The sequence below is a fragment of the Bacillus rossius genome (genome assembly GCF_032445375.1).
Source record: "Bacillus rossius redtenbacheri isolate Brsri chromosome 9 unlocalized genomic scaffold, Brsri_v3 Brsri_v3_scf9_2, whole genome shotgun sequence".
Taxonomy (NCBI): Eukaryota; Metazoa; Arthropoda; class Insecta; order Phasmatodea; family Bacillidae; genus Bacillus; species Bacillus rossius.
In genome coordinates this window covers 12,753,546-12,774,800 of record NW_026962013.1, presented here as the reverse complement: position 1 = coordinate 12,774,800, position 21,255 = coordinate 12,753,546, and the positions used below count along the sequence as shown (strand labels likewise).

The 21,255-nt window shown below is 32.1% G+C and overlaps 1 protein-coding gene across 1 annotated transcript in view; it reads right to left on the bottom strand.

Annotated features, from left to right (window-relative positions):
* The window catches only part of LOC134543358 (heterogeneous nuclear ribonucleoprotein H2), a 46,917-nt gene that overhangs the window by 20,724 nt on the left and 4,938 nt on the right, over positions 1-21,255 (bottom strand). Inside the window, 3 exon segments of the mRNA XM_063388347.1 lie at positions 1,742-1,885; positions 4,654-4,812; positions 11,769-11,869. Coding sequence (XP_063244417.1) covers positions 1,742-1,885; positions 4,654-4,812; positions 11,769-11,865 — 400 coding nt within the window. The 5' untranslated portion in view covers positions 11,866-11,869.

Here is a 21,255-nt window from a genome sequence, read left to right as displayed (position 1 = left end):
CATGTCACACTTCACTAATATGATACTGTCTCTTTTCTAAAAGCAGAATCTAAAATCAAGGTAATGAAAAATTAACTCTTCTTTAGTTTATAAAACTGATCAACAAGTTCCAGGAATCTGCCCTTCCCCTCATGTTTCTGCTTCGGTGTAGATGGAAAAAGAAAAGAAAAATCTCATCACATATTTTCCTAATAAAATTCCAACCAACAATTTTTTGACTGTTGTGAATAAGCAAGGTTGTGCTTGTCCCATGCATAAGACCAAGTGGCCTCACATCTTATATGATAGGTGCAAGTTTATTTTCCAATTTTCAATTCTGAAAAGAGGAAGTCTCATGTTAGAAACTATGGTATTAACACCAAACAATAATATGTATTCCACATTAATGCACTTTTATACACCCATGAAAGGCATACTTGATTACACACTAACTATAGTATTTGCTTCCACTGGTATTTAATCCTTTGAACTCTTATTTGGAGCCAGGTTTGCCATCTTTACATTCCTGTTCCAATTATTTGTCAATGTGACGTATGCCAAGTGATTCCAGGGACTCAACAATGGTCTATATTATTACAAAACATCCACTTAATACATATCACAACATATCTGACATATGCAATTACCGTAAAACCCTGTTAGGAAAATTGCCTGCATAAGTTTTAAAAAATGTATCACTTGAACTAGTAATGAATACAATTTTAACCTTTTAGAAATTTTCCCTGTTAATAAATATAGGTTTCTAAATAACTTGAGAAACTTACTAACAGGAATTTTCTGTAATTCTGAAGCCAATTTATTCCAAATATAAGCCCAAATGGTCTCTTCACTTATTTTTCATTATGTAAAAAAAACCTCATTTCATAACATAGGAAATATTGGTAACTTCAAAAATATACATTAGAAACACCTATTTCATGTGACATGAGTTCTAAAATATTAATTATGATTAGTGATGTCTGTCTTCTGCAATTCGAAAAATTGCAAAAGTATTTGAAATTTAAAGAAACATTTGTGTCAGCTAACCATGAGTTTACTTTCGCACATAGGTGTTTTTTTTTTTCTACTTCAGATGAAGGCCACTATGAAAATGAAAACTTTAGTTATTATTTTTGTATTGTATGAACAGTAATTTAGACAGTTTAAAATTTGAATTTTATAAGGTATGTACAATGAGGCCTAAGCTTCTCAATACAAATGATCTATATGACAAAAGTAACAATAAACATCAATTACACCACATATCACACGTCAACTTTTAAATATAGATGTTAAAATAGGTACAAACCTCAACATAGCAGCAGCAGTAACTATATGTAAAGCAAATGTTAAAAAAAAAAAAAAGTTGATCATATAAGTGGGACCATGGATAATTAATTAATGGCTCAGTACTCAACAACTTATGTACTGATTATTTAAAAACATAAATTGGTTGAATTACAAGTGGCAGCATATCAGTTCTTTTGTGATGACATTTTACCTCAGCCTGTTCAATGTGATATTTTCGTAAGTTGCACTTTCCTCTAAAAGAACTGAAAGTTGAAGAGACGAGCAAAGGAACAGTGTAACTGCAATACAATGTTAACGAATAATTCTGGTATTAGTGACTGTGTCTCAAAACTTCAGAACTGCAATCCAATTCCACCTTATACTACAACAAAATTAGCATGAAGTAAGTGATGTTAAATTACTGTAGTAAAATTTATAAACCAATAGTTTGTAGTTTTAAGTGCAAACTTACCAGAAAAAAATTGGGCTATCTCTTCCTTCGAGCAGCCAAAAGGCAGACCTCGAAGCCTTACACAACCATCATCCATGGTTGTCTCCAAGTTCAGCCCACTGCGCTTCACTACCCATTCCATTTCAGATTTCTTCACTCGAAACACTGGCCAAAAAAAAAATTTTATGTTTATGCACATAGAAAGTGGCATACAAATCAGAAAAGTTTAAAGCACACTAAAAACTATTTTATTTAAATATTAAAGTCAAATATCAAGCTGTGTGAATGCCAACATTTAACATGTAACCATGATCTCATTAATCAAATAGTTCAGAAAGCTCACTGAATATTTATTTAATGCTATTATAAACTTATGTTTGCATCCATTCAATACCATACATAATGCAACCACTTGCTGATACAGAAGATTACACCAACTCAAAATTAGGGGTGTGCAAAGCATCACGAAGACAAATTCGAATCAAAGACTAATTTTCTTTGACTGTCTTCTGGAAATTTAAAGTTTCCGAAGATTTTTGGTGCTAGTCAAACCTCATTAATACGAATTCGCTTAGTACGAAATTCCCGTTTATGCGAAGTACTTTCACAGTCCCGGAAAATAAAGTATGATTTCCTATGTTATTCAGTACTTTTAATACGAAATAAGGTTGTTTTGATCCCTCAAGTAGCTGTTAACGTGTATAAGTAAATGGTTAATACGAATTTCACCACCGAAGTCTAAAGTAAATCGTCTTCATAACCGTCATGTAAACAAACGTGCTCCAAAGATACATGTATGTATCCTACAGCGCAAAATGGTCGAAAAACAAGATGAAAAGTTCAACTCTAGTGGCGATGTTAGTAACTAAACTGGAAATGATGCCATGTTGTAAACGGAAAACGAAAAGGAAAGAACTCTATATCGTATTAATATTAGTCGTCGAAAGTGTACATACGTAGAAGTTTAAACAATCTATGGAAAAAAGTTCTAATATTTTCCATTGTTCACGCACGTGTATCTTAACCTCAATTTTGAGCGTTTGTTGTTTTGTAATATGACTGTGAAACGTAAACGCAACGAACTTACATTGCAAGTTAAAGTTAAAATAATTGAATAAGTAGACAATGTGGAGAGAACGAAAACTGAAATTGCGAGAGAATTTAACATCCCGCAATCGTCGTTGTCGACAATACTAAAAAATCGTGAAAATATTGAATCAGCTTTTGCGAGTTCGTGCAGATTATCAACAAGAAAAAGAATGTGAGGCCCAAAACATCAAGAAATGGAAGCTACCTTGATGCAGTGGTTAAGAAATGTGTACAGCAAACTTGCCAATTTCTGGACCTATGATTCAGAAGAAGGCAGACTACCTAGCATTGAGGTTAGGAATTTCAGGCTTCAAGTTCAGCAATGGTTGGCTACAACGGTTTAAGTATCGCAACAATCTTGTTGGCAAAACTATATGTAGAGAGTTGGCAGCAGTATATACGACCAAAATTAAATGTGGTAAACAATGCTTATAAGAAAAAGATAGTGCAAACCAGAATTGACGCTTTTTTTAAACCAAATGTTTGAATAGAAAATGTGTCATGAATGCAAGTTTATTGAAGTTTGTATTATGATTTATTCTGTAAGTGTTGCATTGTTTGTTTTCTTCAGTGTTTACATATTGCCATGCATGTAATGAAGCCAGCTTATACTACCAACAGTGTGTATAATTTTCTTTATAATTGTAAATATAGGCATTTAAAGTTCAATCAATTTTTTTGTCAGGATATCCCAATAGTTTGGTTAATACAAACCCTCGTTATTACAAAGTGCTAAAATTATGGTCCCTTCAGGTTTGTAATAATGAGGTTTGACTGTACCATATATTTGTCTGTACTAGAATTCTGTGAGCATAAGTGTGTGTGATTCATGTGTCAGCTTATTGGAACGTTAACAATACGGCACTGTCTGCCTTCTGTCTTACTTCATTACTATGACGGGGAGAGGGGCAGCAGTTGCCCATTCCTCTCTCACCCGCACTAATTATAGACAAAGAAGACTTGGGGGAAATGGTGTGATTAGCCAGTTCTCAAACATTTACAAAGTTCAAGTAGATGGCACGGCACACACACAATATGCAGAGGTTCAGAGAAAACCACACAATTCGAAAACTGCTCAAGATACAAATAACATTTAAGAATACGCTGATGGTGGATAGGTGGTTTGGTTTCTGTATTTGGTTTTTTAAATTATATTTTTAGAGGAGTAAAAATGGCTAAAAAAAAACTGTATGTTTTCAAAAGATTTTTTAGACTTGAAACACCCAGAACAGATTTATAAAAGCAACCAAGGGCCTAGCATTACACAATTACCTTCATTTCTCTAATGTCTAATGTTACAATTAGCACTCAAATTTCATATTTGTCCTACGTATGAAGAGAAGACTGTGCACTTAGAGATGATACCAAACTAGAGGCACCAGCAAGCATCACACTTATCAACCCACCTCAATAACACAGATACACCCCTGATGAGGCAGGCCCCTTAACACTGATGGAGATATGGTCACAAAACATGCACACACACGCTCCCACAAGCGAGCAATTATTATAATTGCATGTTAAGTTTTTGTTCAATGGTAGCAATTTTTTTGATAAGTAATGTTTTGTCCCATTTTAAATGTTTTTTTTAAAGATATTTTATTTTATGAACTTTAACGCTGTGTGGTAAATCTGGACCGCACCTAGTGATAGCAGCGTAGCCCTTTTGGACAGGGAATGTGTCGAGACAAGACAGTCGTCGAGTGGGCAAAGACTGTGCGGTGGAGAGAAGTTGCCTTCCACACAAATTTTAATTTATTGTAGGAGTAAATGATAAAAAGAATTGCAAGCAGAATTGGTGCTATAAATATTCAGAAGTTTTTTAGATGTTTTTATTGCCCTACCTTCTATGTAGCGCTGTCCCATATGATCTCTATCACGTTTGACAGCTTGATCAATGTCCTCATCTGTCTCCATCTCCACATAAGCCTCACCACTGGGCCTTCCTTCTCGTGACATGGTCATGTGGATGCCTGCCTTCCCGCCTCGGATGTTGCAGTCGCCTGGAACAGCAGATGTGTGCCAACTCAAGAAATAAAATACAGTGCAAATCTTTAATACAGAAATCTATACTTCCTCGCATTATGTAATCTAGCACAGCTGCTCACGTTCCTTGTTTTTTTGTGTATTCTGACTGTTTACCTTAACTGTCAGCTTTTTTAGTTCACCCTGAGTTTAAAGTTACTGTACGTTTTCATTTCAATACAGTGTTTCCTGTTAGGTTGCAATGCACTGCTTTAATTTGATTTTTTTTTTTTTTTTTTTTTTTAGAGCAGGTTAATACAACTTATTTTAAATGCCATTTATTATGTATTAATTTTTCTTTGATATTCCCGTTAAAACTATATAGATAGTCAATAATCTGGCATGACTGTGGTCCGAATCATGCCTGATTACAGACCTATTACTGTAAGATGCATTTATATTACACTTAAGATTGTGTTACCATACTTGTATTTATGCAAGAAGTAATTTTTCAAACTTGGTTGGCAACCATAGCTACTTTTGTTATTTTTAACTGTAACCATTAATTATAATTGTTTCATTATCAATCATTTTTCTTGAAAACAGTAAACAAGCAACTCCTATCATGCCTGCCTTTAAAATATTACAGTTTCAATACTACCAAATAAAATCACACTTTCTAATAAAAATAGATCTCATATCAAGCCGCTGCACAATTTTTCACTAAGATATACAGTGGAGTCCCACTAATCCAAACTAAATTGGGATTGAGAGCTGTTTGGATTACCATATTTTCCGATTAACTAAATAATTACAGTAATGCAACATATTAAGCTATCACACAAAACAGCCTACATTTTTACAAGCACAAAATTACTACATGTTGATAATTGGTTCATGACATCAAAAAAAATTTTTAAAAACAAAAAACTATCATTTTCTATAAATATTTTTTTTAACTTTAAACTCGCTCGGATTAGGTGGATTTTCGGATTAGTGGGATTTTGAAAAGCAAGACTACACTGTACTTCACAATGGTTGTACCTGTGCAGTAATAATTTTACTAAAAACATATTAACCTACTGTCTTAATAAGAAGTCTAATCTGATTAATCACACCGAGCTCTTGAAAAAATGTTTTTCATAACTGAGTAAGTTAGTGAAGCAATCTTAACACTTTTTCATATTTACAGGTCCATATGGGTTTAAATTTTGTCCTACATTGGTTCACAAAGAAAACTGTTTACCTATGTAATGGATGCAAACACAATACACTTTTTTAGGTTGAAGATTAACTTTACTTGGTAATAATGTAATTTAGTTATTAATGAAACAGGGCTTTCGTTAAAAAAAACCTGCATGTGTCAACACTGCAAATATTTTAACTATGTACTAATACAGACAGAACATTAGTAAGATTATGTGTAGCTGTATCTTTAATCATAAACTATTTATAAACATTAATAATTAATTTGCTTTATACTCATGTTAAAATGGTCTAAATTATATGCATTGGGCCTAGGGTTACCAGACGTCCGGCAAAAGGAGGACATGTCCTCCTTTTTATGTATTTTTTGCGTCCGGCCGGATTTTCCTTAATGCTCCAAAATGTCCGGCTTTTTTATAAAGTGAGATAATTCCTGCAGTTACACTCTGAGTAAAGCGCGCGCTGTCCGTAGAGTCATCCCACTAGTAAGTAGTTCTATGGCAGCTTGACAGGTAGCAGCACATGCAGAAGCACGTGTTTTTAATATGCTGTATATGCGTAGTTTGTTTGATTCTTTGTACTGAAACTGTATTAAATGCCAAAACATTGTAAAATATTGTACTCCATTGTAATTAATTCATGGCTTTTTAAAAAAAATTATATTGTCCTCCTTTTTAGTGAAATGTCCTCCTTTTGCGAGATGAATGTCCTCCTTTTTTATTATCAGTGTCTGGTAACTCTAATTGGGCCAGCATTTCTTCTCTACAAGAATCTGTAACTTGTAACAGTAAAATTAAGTAAAACCATGATGAGTCATTCCATATAGGTGATTGCCAAAATAAGGTACCTAAACTATGTATGGTTAGAAAAAAAAAATTATTATTTTTTATACACCTGTAAAGATTCTTAAATATTCCCCTGGTTTCGCCAAATTCAGTACAATAAGTGGTCAAGATCGATACATTAAATTGAATTAATAAAACGTAAATAGAATTTTGGGGCTGTCCACGGAGTGGACTCTACTGTCCACCGAGTGGACAAATTTAACCTTACCATTGATTTTGGTACTTTTTTTAGTCCGTGGTTATGTACACAGAGTCTGTACTTCTTGATAATTTTTCCAGTTAAAACTCGTAACATAGTTCTCATTTTTTTTATAGATTTCTCAGTTTTAAAACTGTCTTTTATTTGGTCATGGATAACTTCAGCAAAAAAAACTTTCTTTTTAACTTCTTCTGAATTAGTGTTGTTATTACTAAATAACTTTTCCACTCTCTTCCTAGGGGTTAGAGTATCTGCATTAGGTTGTAATGAATCTCTTATTCTCTTTATTCTGTTTTTGTATCAAGTTTTCTTCGTAGTCTCTCATTGTCCTTTTCCAACTTCCGTTTTTATCTTACATTTTCTTCCTGTTTTTCCTTGAACGCTTTTTTCCACATTAAACTCTGCAAGTTGAGGCTACTACAGCATCTGAAATTTCTAATGGCATTTCAGGAGAATTAATTTTTAATTCTTCTTCAGTTTCTTTCATTTTTTCTCTCTTTTCGTTGATGTCGTTTCCGGTCTCTCCATTCTTTCCTGACTGATCGTTCATCCCTTTCACTCATATTCAAAATTAATTTTTTCCTCATGTGGTATCTTTCCCTTTCTTTAGCTTTTTCTTCTTCATACTTTCTTGGGTTGTTAGTTAACCTTTCTCTAGCCTTACTCATGCTGATCTTTTTCTGTTCCCTTCGTTTTTTGATCTTATCAGCGAAATTTGAAGTTTTCTTTTTTATGGGAGCCATTATTCTGCAAGATAAATACTAAATTTATCAGAGCGTTTATTGGGCTCTGTTGTAATGATAAAACATTTGAAAGAGTAAAATTAATGCTTTTTTTTATAATGAGGATAGACAGACCACAACCGTGCTGCATGAACATTTGTCAAAACAGAAAATAATCAATTCAGCAGATTGCAAGGTAAATTATTATTAACATGTAAGCATTTAAGGTATTACAAAATCATGTACCTGTGACAATATTTAAATTGTCAAATATCTTTCTACACAAGTATACTGGATCTAATGAATGTAACAAACACAGTTCTTAGTGCAGCTGTATGGTAATTTTCATAATTAATGTATAAATTTCATCAATGATTAAGTACATAAATATGTTATGGTCTGTTAATAGGCCTATGCTGCAATGTCAGCAGTTCTGGTACTCGAAATAGCACTAACACTTCCATACATTTCTCATTAATTCAACTCTGGAAATATTTCACTACATGTACAATGATGTCCCCTCCGTAGCCTGTGAATTCCACGGAGGGGACGTCCACGGAGGGGACAGAAACTGTACTTTTGTTTTCTAGTCCTTTAATTTTTAAGGTTAGAATATCACTGCATTTGTAAAAGAAATTTATATGTAGTACTTTTTATCTATTCATCTATTAGAAGTGACAGATATCATTTCTCACCTTCAAAAAGTTGTCCACGAAGTGGACTAAGCGATCTTAACCAACCGTTATATCACATGGATCAACTAATGTAAGTACCAATAAAACACCAATCATCCACTTATGACTTGATAGAAACAAGATAGATTCTTTTCCCTCCTTTTTTGTAGGGTTCAGTGGCCAGTGCTGCACCCTGGAGGTTTATATTGAAACTATTTTGTATGTCTACACTAAGGACCCATTTCCTGGGGACAATTCATAAACATTAATCTTACTTGAAAATTCAAACCTTTGCAGTCCAGCAATTTTATGATTTCTTTTTTAATCTTTTGACATTACAATTTAAAGAATTAATATTAAATAACATAAAATCATATTGTTGTGGATAATTAAAATGTTATCAAACTGTACTTGGGGACAGTCCACGGAGGGGACATTTAGCACTTTCTTGGTCTCGCATCTTAAATACAAAAACATTTATTTAAGAAATAATATAAATAATAGGCTTCTATTACATTCAAGCATATATCTTATTGTAAAAATTACTATTAATACAAATGTATAATATTTTTAAGGCCTAGGGACATGCTTTAGGTACCTTATTTTGGCAAACACCCATATCAAATCAACCAATGAAAAATTAATTTAGAAACTCAATGTTTCAGATTTATATGATTTTTTGTATATTGGTAATATCAACTAAATACATTATAAATCTATTTTTTCTAAAAAAAAATTTGAGTAGTTTTTTTTGTATAAATTTTTGAAAATTGCAAAAATAGCCAACTTTAGCAATGTTTTGGATCACTCAAATACTTGTAGGTTTCCAACTAATGGTGCTAGAAGGCTGTTTGACAGCTCATTTTAAAGGTCATTGAATGGGCTTCAATTTGATATGTAACATGACCAACTTCGGGGAAAAAAAATAATTTTTATTTGTTTTCAAACTTTTTAATATTGAATTTCTAAAAAACACCATTTTGGTTTTGTTTTTTTTTAAAGTATGTTATTCCTACATATATTGGTTAGATTGGTGCCAAATTTCAAGGTGGAGAATCAATGGAATCATGAGTAAATAAAAATGAGAAGTTTAGTAGATGCTTAAGGGGGCATGGTAGATAAATAAATGCTTTAAGTGTCAGTTGGACGTAATTGGTTTTTGGAAGACAACATTGAAAAACTGAAAAACAACAATCCTACATAATGTTATTTGCCAACTTTATTAGCAGACGTCCTAAAAAGACAATTCTCGAGTGTTGTTTCTTCCGCAGCAATTAAATGTTAGAAATTACCAAGGCAGAAGTTTTGGCTTCAAGTAACCTTCAGTTTTTAATTAATGCATTTAGCTCTGGTTTAGATACCATGCCACCTTAAGAAATAGTTGCAGCAAGGAAGAGTAGCATAATTTTACATCAAATTTTATTGTTATAGACAAAAAAATTTTGAAAATTATAAAACACGGATAACAAAGCTTACCTTACATCCAGTGTTCTTTGATTAAACATTTGATCAATTTGATAATACAAAGCACGTGATCTTGCTGAACAGATGTAGCCTAAGTTCAAAGCACATGATCTTGCTAAAGGATGTAGCCTAAGTTATAACTGACAAAACATATAATTGCTCATGAAAAAAATCTGTTTAGTATATATTTAATTAATTACAGTTTTCACTTAGGTTGTGGCATACTTCGTTCAAGCAGGTGTGATGCCTATACAATCTCTTCTTTAGTGAGTGTAAAAGTTCTCCCAGTTGCTGTACAAGGTTCAACCTTTTTAAGATCATCTTCAGTTCTAATGTCTAGTATATCGGCTCTTGGTGTTGGATAAATAAAGGAAGCAGCAGGTCCTTTGGGATGTAAAAAAACTGACTAACTTCATTATTCTCATTATTTTTTGCCAATATACATGCAAGCCACCAAAAGTTATCGTATTTCACAGTAACATGTTTTGTCAGTTATAACTTAGGCTACATCATTTCAACAAGATCATGTGCTTTGAACTTGGGCTACATCTGTTCAGCAAGATCACGTGCTGTGTATTATCATATTGATCAAATGTTTAATCAAAGAACACTGGGTGAATGTAAGATAAGATTTGTTATCCGTGTTTTATAATTTGCAAAAAATTTTAGTCTATAACAATAAAAATTTGATGTAAAATTATGCTACTCTTCCTTGCTGCAACTATTTCTTAAGGCGGCATGGTATCTAAACCAGAGCTAAATGCATTAATTAAAAACTGAAGGTTACTTGAAGCCAAAACTTCTGCCTTGGTAATTTCTAACATTTAATTGCTGCGGAAGAAACAACGCTAGAGAATTGTCTTTTTAGGACGTCTGCTAATAAAGTTGGCAAATAACATTATGTAGGATTGTTGTTTTTCAGTTTTTCAATGTTGTCTTCCAAAAACCAATAACGTCCAACTGACGCTTAAAGCATTTATTTATCTACCATGCCCCCTTAAGCATCTACTAAACTTCTCATTTTTATTTACTCATGATCCCATTGATTCTCCACCTTGAAATTTGGCACAAATCTAACCAATATATGTAGGAATAACCAACTTTTTTTTAAAAAAAAATCGAAAATGGTGTTTTTTAGAAATTCAATATTAAAACTTTTGAAAAGAAATAACAATTTTTTTCCCCCGAAGTTGGTCATGTTACATATCAAATTGAAGCCCATTCAATGACCTTTAAAATAAGCTGTCAAACAGCCTTCTAGAACCATTAGTTGGAAACCTACAAGTATTTGAGTGACCCAAAACATTGCTAAAATTGGCTATTTTTTCAATTTTCAAAAATTTATACAAAAAAAACTACTAAAAATTTTTTTTAGAAAAAATAGATTTAAAATGTATTTAGTTGATATTAATAATATACAAAAAACATGAAAATCTAAGGTGTAGAGGTTAAGGCCTCTGGTTGATTTCATATGGAATGACCCTGATACAAAAACTGCCACCTCCCCATTTAGTGCACCGGAACACTAACAAAAATTGTTCAGATAATATATATTTATTCATCCCTACTAAATAATTTATGAGTTACATCACTTATTTTTGGGACTGCAATAAAGAACATTTTTTTTCTCAAACCTAAATCAAATTCAAAATGAGCACCATTTTTAATCATTTAAGCTAAATATTTCAAATTTATCTTGGTTTAAAATAAATATAAAGATCATTTATACAACCAAATTGTTTTCTCTTAAATTTCCAGTAAATAACATTGAACCACTGAAAAAAATGAGTCATAGCACATTTACCACATAGAGGTGGTTTTAATTAGTAAATAATCTTAAGTATAGGTACATAGCCACCAACGTATATGTGGCACAAAACTTACTAAAGAATTTGATGATTTCGTCAACGGTTGTGGACCATGGCAACCCACGCAGCTTGATAACGTAGCTTTCATCATCCTGTTCATTTGATCCTGGCATGATCCTGGCTGGAACAAGCATACATCAGCACAAAGACACAAGCTTATCCCTTTGCAGACATGGCCTTGTTTGTTCCAAATTACAAATTATTTTCAAAGACCAAAGAAAAATTATCAGCAAATGTAATAATCTATGGGTACAATATTTCATTGTGAACACTGCAGGTGTTAAATTATTGTCTAATAAAATAGGAATTAGAATTTAATTAACAAAACAATTTGAAAAACAATATTCACTTTCAGATTTTAAATATACCATAACCACATTGTGATTCGGCTGGTTTCTGGAGATGTCAGGTGATCAAAACAACAAGAAAAATGTATCAAAAAAGTTTGGTTCATTATCAGAAAATCATAAATAGCAAATGTATTGTTGAATATTTGTTGTCCAGATGAACAACAATACAATGTTACAGTATCACAAGTGTTCTTGGCAGGGAGGTTTTTAATTTGCACAGGATTCTGAAATATTTGGTAGATAGGCGGGCAAGAAGTCAGTGTAATTGTGGGGTAAATTTATAACATTTAAAATGAGAAACTATTGAAGTGAATATTATTATAATCACTATGATATAATTACAACTAATTCAATAAAATTCCATTGATATTTACTCATTTTAAAATAACTAAACCATGCAAATTTCCTTAACTTCAAGATGATTTACAACTACCCAGTTTATTCCCGAATCTAGTCTGAATAATAAAACACCAATTTGTGAGAATTCATAAATTTCCATGATTTTACAGTATTTAAAATATTGCCGATATTACTTTTGTTACGATCACCTAAAAGTGCCAACACCCAACTTCCCGAAGGAAAAAAAAAACAACAAAAAAAGATACATTTCATGGATAATTAACACAACTGAAGGCAATTTAAAATACAATGCAAAAAATCTTTTTTCAATGTCTCTATTAATGCTTAGTATTATTGCTCTTGCAGACATTAAAACATGTAGCAAATAATATGCTGGGCACCATTAATTTGGCCAAATATCAAAACAAATATTCAATATCGCACAATAGCTTTGTAAAAACATTTTAAAACACACCACTGCCTACCGCAATCTCTTCCACATGCAACATCAGATGAAAAATGTCTACGAAAATATCAACATTGACTTAAATGTCTTTGTCACAACTTATTCAAGAAAAAAGAGAAAAATCTGATGATAGTAATTTAACATCTTATATTCATTAACCTTATTTTAAAATTTTCACTAGATTCTGAAATCAGTAACTTAGCATGATTTTACAGCATTTTAAATGTTGCTGACCTAACTAAATCAACCTTTCACATTCAAAAAGTTCACATTTATGTACAGAAAAACCTATTAAGATATTCACAATAATTGAAATAAAAAAATAATTGTATGGTGGTATACTTTGTGAGTTTATTAATAGATTAGGTATGCTAAAGTTTAATTATTTATGTATTATTTGTGTCATTGGAATAAATATGAGGTGTTACTATTGAATACGAAATTATCTGTTGGCTTCTAGATTATTACCATAAATGATAAACCACTAAAACAGAGAAACATATGTTAGCCACTCCTTGCTTTCCAGCTATAACTTGTAGCACATAGTTCCACATTGTAGAACCGCAATTCCTAATAAGTAGAAACTATGTGCCTATGCATATTGAATAATAAAACCTATGTTTGGTTATATTTGCATAATTTAATATTTCAAATGCTGCACACATAGTTATTTTTTATCACAGGAAATGTTTACTGAAACAATACAAATTAATACGTAATATTATGAACTGCTTTAACTGTGTTTTTGAAAAACACTGACACTGTTTTTTTTTTTTTTAAGATTCATGACTTCATCATAGGCCAGTGTGTACCCATCTGCCATGATTATGTTCATAAAAGCTACAAAACATTAAAATCATAATTACTGTAGAGTTACTAATGTCATACAAATGTTTCTGGAATGAGCATAGCCAATGACATTACCTTTATAAATTTACTTTTTAATACATATGTACAAAAATATACATAGATTGCAAAAAAAAAGTAAAATAATAAGAAAGTTTATAATCTTACATTATTTTTACTCTTCTTGCAATGTCTGTTGTATGTTATTGGAAACTTCTGATGTAAAAATCATTCATCTTTGTAATTATTTTAGTTTTAAAAACATATTGATATAATAATTTTTATTCATTTTACTTAAATCAAACTAGCATCCCATCTTTATAAACATGAGTGCCTTTTACAGGGTATATAATATAAATTTTTCAAAACTTATTACATCTAAGTATGTACATTTTATTTGTGTACAAGGTCATTTGTATTTAATTTTCGGTAGTATAGGCATCTGAGTAACTCGCGTCACTTACTCCACATATAAATTAATACATTACATTAGATACAGCTCCAGACAGCTGGTTATGTAACTAAGTATACAGTACCTGGATGACCGAGCTTTGCTCAGTATTTTTTCTGTGCCGGCTGGGTAAAATAATGGGTAAGTAAATGGCTCGACTCGCTTATCAACATTATTTAAAGAGACAATGTTTTTATTAAGCTGGTGAACAATCATTTCGTTTTCTGGAAATAAAAATGACGAACGAGAGCGACGTCTGCGAGATTTGCGCCAGCGTGCCACACAATGTGTAGCTAATGAAAATGACAAACAACGAGAATACCGATTAGAAGAACAAAGACATCGAGACGAAAGATGTCGTAGGGCTTTAGAACTTAATAATTGTGTTTTTTTCAAAGATCGTTTAGGCATTTTTAAGTGAACACATGAGTTAAAAAGACACAAATAATATAAGTAAAATATTGATTTTCTTGGTCTAACCTCAAACCAAACACTCATTGGCTTAATGTTGCTTAACAACGCCATCTACTGGAGTAGCTTTAGTGTTGTGTCGTTAAGGCGATTGGTGCACGGTAAAAAACGGTCACAGGCCCGAAAGCAATGAATTTTGTATCATATGATCATTAAAGAGTCTAGATGCCTATGTGGGTGACCGTTACTATGTAGGGAGGTCAGGAGCTTAGTTCCAGCTCGTCAGTGGCGAGATGGCCTTCATACGGGAAGGGTGTTGCTGGTGGTCGCTCTGCGGCCTGCCATCTAGGAGGAATTAACAGAACCTCAAAGGTTTTATCTCCCTCTCCCTCTAACACACAGCCGATACGGTTCTATCGTGCCCGGAGGAGGGGAAGGTTTAGCAGGTTTTCTCTTTCACTCAGCCTTCGTCATGGGGAGGCGGAATGGATTATTTATTTGTTCGCAACTGCGCACGTCATGTGGCTGAGAGCGCACATATTCTCACTCAACTCACTCGTTCTCTCACACTATTTCAATAAATCTTTTCAAATCTTCAACATCAATACTTTAAACCATTGCGCTTCCTACGGATTAATTATATTTCATGCACGTGCCCGAATTCAGCTGCAAAAAAATAAAACGGGTAGTCAATTTTTTTCTTCAAAAACCTTCCGAAACACTGTGTGTTAAAAAACATTCTGAAAGCCCATTTTTCTAGATAAATGGAAATTCTAAATCACCTACGCCACAAGGAAACATTGTGCTTTAATATTATGTAAAGAAAACACCTCTTAGTATTATAGTTATGTAAAGGTGGTGTGATATGTTTTAGATGTCGCACCATCTTATCATCCATGTAGAAGAGTTACCCGAAAAGCTAACAAGACTATTGCCATGGAAATTGAAATATGGTTAAGGAAATATTTTTCAAATGTTTGTAAACAGTAAACAACATATAAAAAATCTTATAAATGTAAAATTAAAATACAAACAACCCTATAGCAAATTTAATTTCAATATGAAAAAGTGTACAATAATGTTTACAAGAAACGAAATTGCAATAGCAATACAAAAATATCGCAATTTTGTTACATTGTTAACATATATATTATTTTTAATAAAGGCAATAAAAATAGCATACTCAATATTTGGAATACAATAAATACCTTAAGCCCTACATAATTGCTGCGATATTCACAATAAATGCTTTTCTTAAATATAGTAATTAAAAAACATCGTAAATAAATTATGAACATACATATTATGGTGAAGGAAAGTGGACACTATCACACTGAAAAATCTTAGAGGGTAGTTTTCCTCATCTTATTTCTTTCTTTGCGTTTTTGGTCTTGTTTGTTAAAATATTTCATGTTCAAATACTTGATACGCATATACGTTCTTGTCCTGACAAAACAGTATATAACTTCTTCTGGATATTTATTTTCAGTAGTTCCGCAAATAATTTTAGTCAGTGATTCAAAAATCTGCTCTTTTTTTGCACAAATTGTTGCCATGAACATTATCAAAACACATTTCAGCGATCTTTATTAATTCCAAAAATTCATTAGTGGGACATTTTAAGTTACCCTTTGATTGTACATGTATCCAGCTATCGTCCTCCGAATTGAAATCCGTAGTGCCAAGGTCAGGATATTTATTTCTGAAACGATGAGCTATATAGCCAGAAACATATTTCAGCCCTTCAAGAGAAATTTCGTCACTTGAAAGGGACCTGGCCTCTAAATCTAAGTCTATTTCTTCCATGTCAGCAAGATCTATTTCATTTAAAGGTGATTTCTCTTGAATTGTCTTTGTAAAATACATTTCCTTGCACAAAAGTAGTTCTGTAATTTCATTCTGATAAGCACTGTCCTGTTCCATTTCATTTGACGAAAAATCACTTACCAAACACTTCGTCTGTCTTCTCATCCGTGTTTTTCCGTTCAGCAAAAACTGCTGCAGAATGTTTTCACAATATGTAGTTTATAATTCTGTATCTAAAGTCAATGGGCGACAGATGCGTATTTTGATGTCCCATACCTCTAATATACGGAGAGAGAAAAAACCACTCTAACACATCTTAGTTCAGTTTAACTGTTAACAAATATTTAGGTTAACAGGTCCTATACATATTTCCGAATGTTTTACTGACTGAGTTATACTGGACATTAATTAAATTGATCGCTGATATTTATACTTTTAAACGAAATTTTGGATTTATCATTTTATGTAAACTCTAATGCGTTAAAAAGTGTAACGTAACGCAACACTACACACAGGTAGTGGTGTCTAGTGCACTGCCCTACGCACATTAGTTAACAAAAAAATAAAATGAAATATTAATTACTGATAAATAATACCTTGATGTCGTGATACAAGTAACACATGCTTATCTGATATTTATCTCAATTAGAATACGAAATAGGAAGACAAAATAACTAACTGATTTTAAGACTGATTTATTACTTACACAGTACAGTGCATTTTGAAGACAAATGGGTCTTAAGAAGCGAAAATCATACTCGATTAAAGGATGGTATGGTGTTCGGTATATTAAGGTTTCCCTCAAAGAAACGGTTTCACAATGCTTTTAAGATATTAGTTACATCCCAACATAAGTTTAAAACATTTCTCTTAAGAGTGTGCTTCGTAGCATTAAAAGATGTGCCTTAATTATTTTGCAAATTTATCATTGTTATGGTGACGATGTCAGGGGTTTTCGTAATTTTTTTTAAAAATATAGTACAGTATTAGCAACTACGATAAGAACTGTTATTTTATTCACACAGAGAAAAGAAATACAAAATGATAAAATTTGGCGTTTGTCTTTTAATATACTATATAGGTTTGCTATTATATGTGTGTTGTAACATGTATAAAAATGTTAAATATATTCAACAATAATTGGTAATTATATATATTAAAAAACTTTTATGTACGCGACTTGAACCTACGTGAAAGGTTTTCAGTCTATAAAGGCCTATTCTATGATTTTTTTTAAATTATTAATTCTTATGCAAACAATTAATAAAATTGAAAGTTTCTTACATTGTCAGTATATGCATAGCATTACAGTTATTCCAAACAATTCTCTACCAGTGTTTACCTAAGGTTTGCATGTTACGTTGGTTCTTCTACTGATACACGTATATTACAAGAGGTTTGTAATAGATTAAATGAGGTAAGTAAGAATTCGTTTTTATAAACGTTGTGTATGAAATTATAAATTTTGAGACGTATAATAACAAAAAGAAGTGCGTTCCGAAGACATATGTCGGTAGTGTTACCCACTGAAACATTATTCCCACTTCAACTCTCTGTAAAAATAAAAGTATGGGGTTGAATGCGTCAAAAGGGGTATATAAATAAAATTTGAGGCTTCTTCCTTATTTCATACGCTGGTGTCCCCCCACTTATAATTGCAAACAAAAATTTTTCCTCAATGTTGTAATTTACTCTGCGTATTCACAAAATTTTTTGGCAGTAAATATGTATTTAATTTTTAAAAATGAAAGCATTCATGTTTCGAAAAAAATATTAAAGCTATGTGGGGGAAAATGTTTACAGATACTCCAGTAAAATTTTCAGTTTGATTGTTTTGATAGTTTCGGAGCTGTTGCGAGTTTAGTTTGGAGGATTCTTCGGCCGCGCGAGGAGTGTTTGGCTCTTTTTCATTTTCTTCCAGCGTAGGAAGCCGATACCCGGCTTCACCTCGCATCCTCTGCTGGCCTTCCCTTGTCCTCTCCAGATGTATTACTGTATATTAGCTCCATGAGCGCGACCTTGACAGAGCCTCCTCTCTCGTCATCCCTCTACACCCCATTCTTCCCCCTCCCCACCCGCAGGCTGCGGCCAGCCGGCCCGAGCTCCGCCGGACTACCTGGTTCCGACAAGCGCCGCCCTCAGAGCCACGTCGCGGGGACATTCTTCCCGGCGGCGAGAGTTTTATACGCAGCACTAGAACTGTCACTCCAGAGGGCGTGTTTTGAGTCGGATCGTATCAAAAACAAAAGGATATGAAAATATATACATAACTCAATAGTGTTCTGCCAATTATGTTTTCATTTTCATTTAAAGTTATTCTTTAAATCGCTCCTGAAGTAGTCCAGCAGTGATCAATGGAAATTGTCAATATTAAACTGTAATTTTGACGATGAAATTTTTTTTTTCTTACTTTTATAGGTGCAGAAACCTATTCGTACACTCGTTTCTTGAACTATACTTAAGTTTAACATAATTATGTGTTTTCTAAATAATTCTGGCTTGGAATAAAAATAAATGCATTTAAAATGACATAACTCAGTAAAACAAAGTTTATTAAAAATATCCTAGGTATATTATGTCTTAAAAAGAAGCATCAAAAATAAATATGTACAGTTAAATTAGTTTTGTCGTAATATTTTCCATGCACCAATCGCCTTAAAGCAGTTAGTTGCTCCCAATTAAAAATATGGTATTATTACTCGCCAATAGATGTCAGGAAGTAATTTATGTTTAAGTTGATTATTGAAAACACGGATAAAACGACATTTTCTAAAAATGAATCCTAGCTAGATCGATTTATCGCCCCCGAAACACCTGCATATTAAAATTCATGAAAATCGTTGGGAGCCGTTTCTGAGATTCAGATATATATATATATATATACACACACACAAGAATTGCTCGTTTAAAAATATAAGATAAGCCAACAGGATCATACCATCAGGATATTTTGACATACAGAATTAAAACAGCAAGCATCATGTACAACAGGGTCAAGCCAACAGGATCAAGTCTTCAGGATCCAGGGATAAACTTTCAATATATGAAATGGAAGAAATAGCGTATTTTTAATTCACCATAGTTAACTACAAATGTGCTAAACAAAGATATACATGATCACGGGTAAACAATGACTGGCGGCAGCAGTGTGAAAATACAGGTAGGTATTGTAATGTAAAATTAAAATGTTATCTTTCACGAACCAGTAGGAATTAAGAAACTATGTTTTCAGGGTACATTTGGGGATGTCTCTAGTACTTGAAAAACATATTTTCAGTTTTTATTTACTTTTCGTTCACCGAAGTCATGACGTTTGATGCTGGTATAATAATGTAAGCTATAAACTATTATATTTCACAAACTAGTAGGAATTCCGAAACCATCACTTGGTGGTAATTTAGGAATTTGTATAGTACGTAAAAAACATGATTCCAATTTTTTTTTTTTTCGTTTTTTCTGCATCGACCGATAATTACCTTGTATGCTTATCAGGGTATGAAAAAACCTGATTTTTTTAAAAAATCAAAAAAATCAGTTTTTTTGGTTAAAATCGGGTTTTTTTGATTAAAATCAGATTTTTTTTGATTAAAATTTAAAAAATTGTAATTTGTGTAATATACAGTACATTTTCATGACTGTTTTCATGACTTGACTTTGCTCTACAGTACAATTAATAACAGATTAATTCATTTTGTAAAGACAACTAGCCAAATTTTCTTTCTTTGAAATAACCACATTTTACATTGCATAATGTTTTAAGGAAACATTAATGATGTCACTTTATGAAAATTTGTAGTACAGTAACATAGTTAACATTAGTAAAAAAAAATATGTCTTATAGAAAATAACTACATTGAAAATATATAATATTTAAATGTAACTATGTCACTTCTGTCATCCCTTATAGTCTTATATGTAGTACAATTGATCTAAATAAAGTAATTTAAATCAAAACCACAATTTCCTTTTGTTCTTCTTCTCAGAATTGCACACATTCGAGAGTATTCAAACTAAAACTTCTACATAAAATATTACTTATTAAAAATTTTTAAACAAAACTACAAGTTTTGCAGCTTTTTCTGTACCCAGTCGATTTCTTAATGTTGACTGAACTGAACCAAACCAGACATACCAAAGAACTGAAAATTTCCTTCCTACAGATCAAAAATTAGCATTTGACATTGTTGGAAGACAAACCTGTTGCCAAAGAGATATAACACACACACACAACACAAACACATGAGGTAGAGGAGAGAAGAGAGAAAATGAGATGGCATTTAAAGTTACATTCCACCCACCTATATTTAATGTGTTTCAAAATAACTATAAATACATACTATTCAATTTTCATTCTATCTTTGCAGCAGTCAATTTTTATGTAAGTAGGCATGATTACTTGGTTTAAACAATACAGTATAGGAAATATTAACGTTCATATTATCATATTATAAATTGATTTAATTCACCGATTTAAAAAAAATCACATGATTTAAATCATGAGATTTAAAAAAAAATCACATGATTAAAATCACGATTTAAATCATGCTGATTAAAATCAACATGCTTATATAATTTCGTCTTAGGCACTTGGAAAAACAAAGTACCCAAAAAGTCAATAAAGTTGTTGGTAAATATGTAGTGTACAGATTAGCGTCAAAAAAATTTCTAAAAATCTGAAATAACTTTTATTATATGCTCTTTTACGTCCTCTTTTCAAAACAGCCTGCGGAGATAAGAAATTCCAATTACTTTTGGAGATATAGCCGTTTTTATTTTGCAATACAAGACCTATGTAATTATTCGAAAGCCGCCATTTTATATTTTGCTGTGTGTG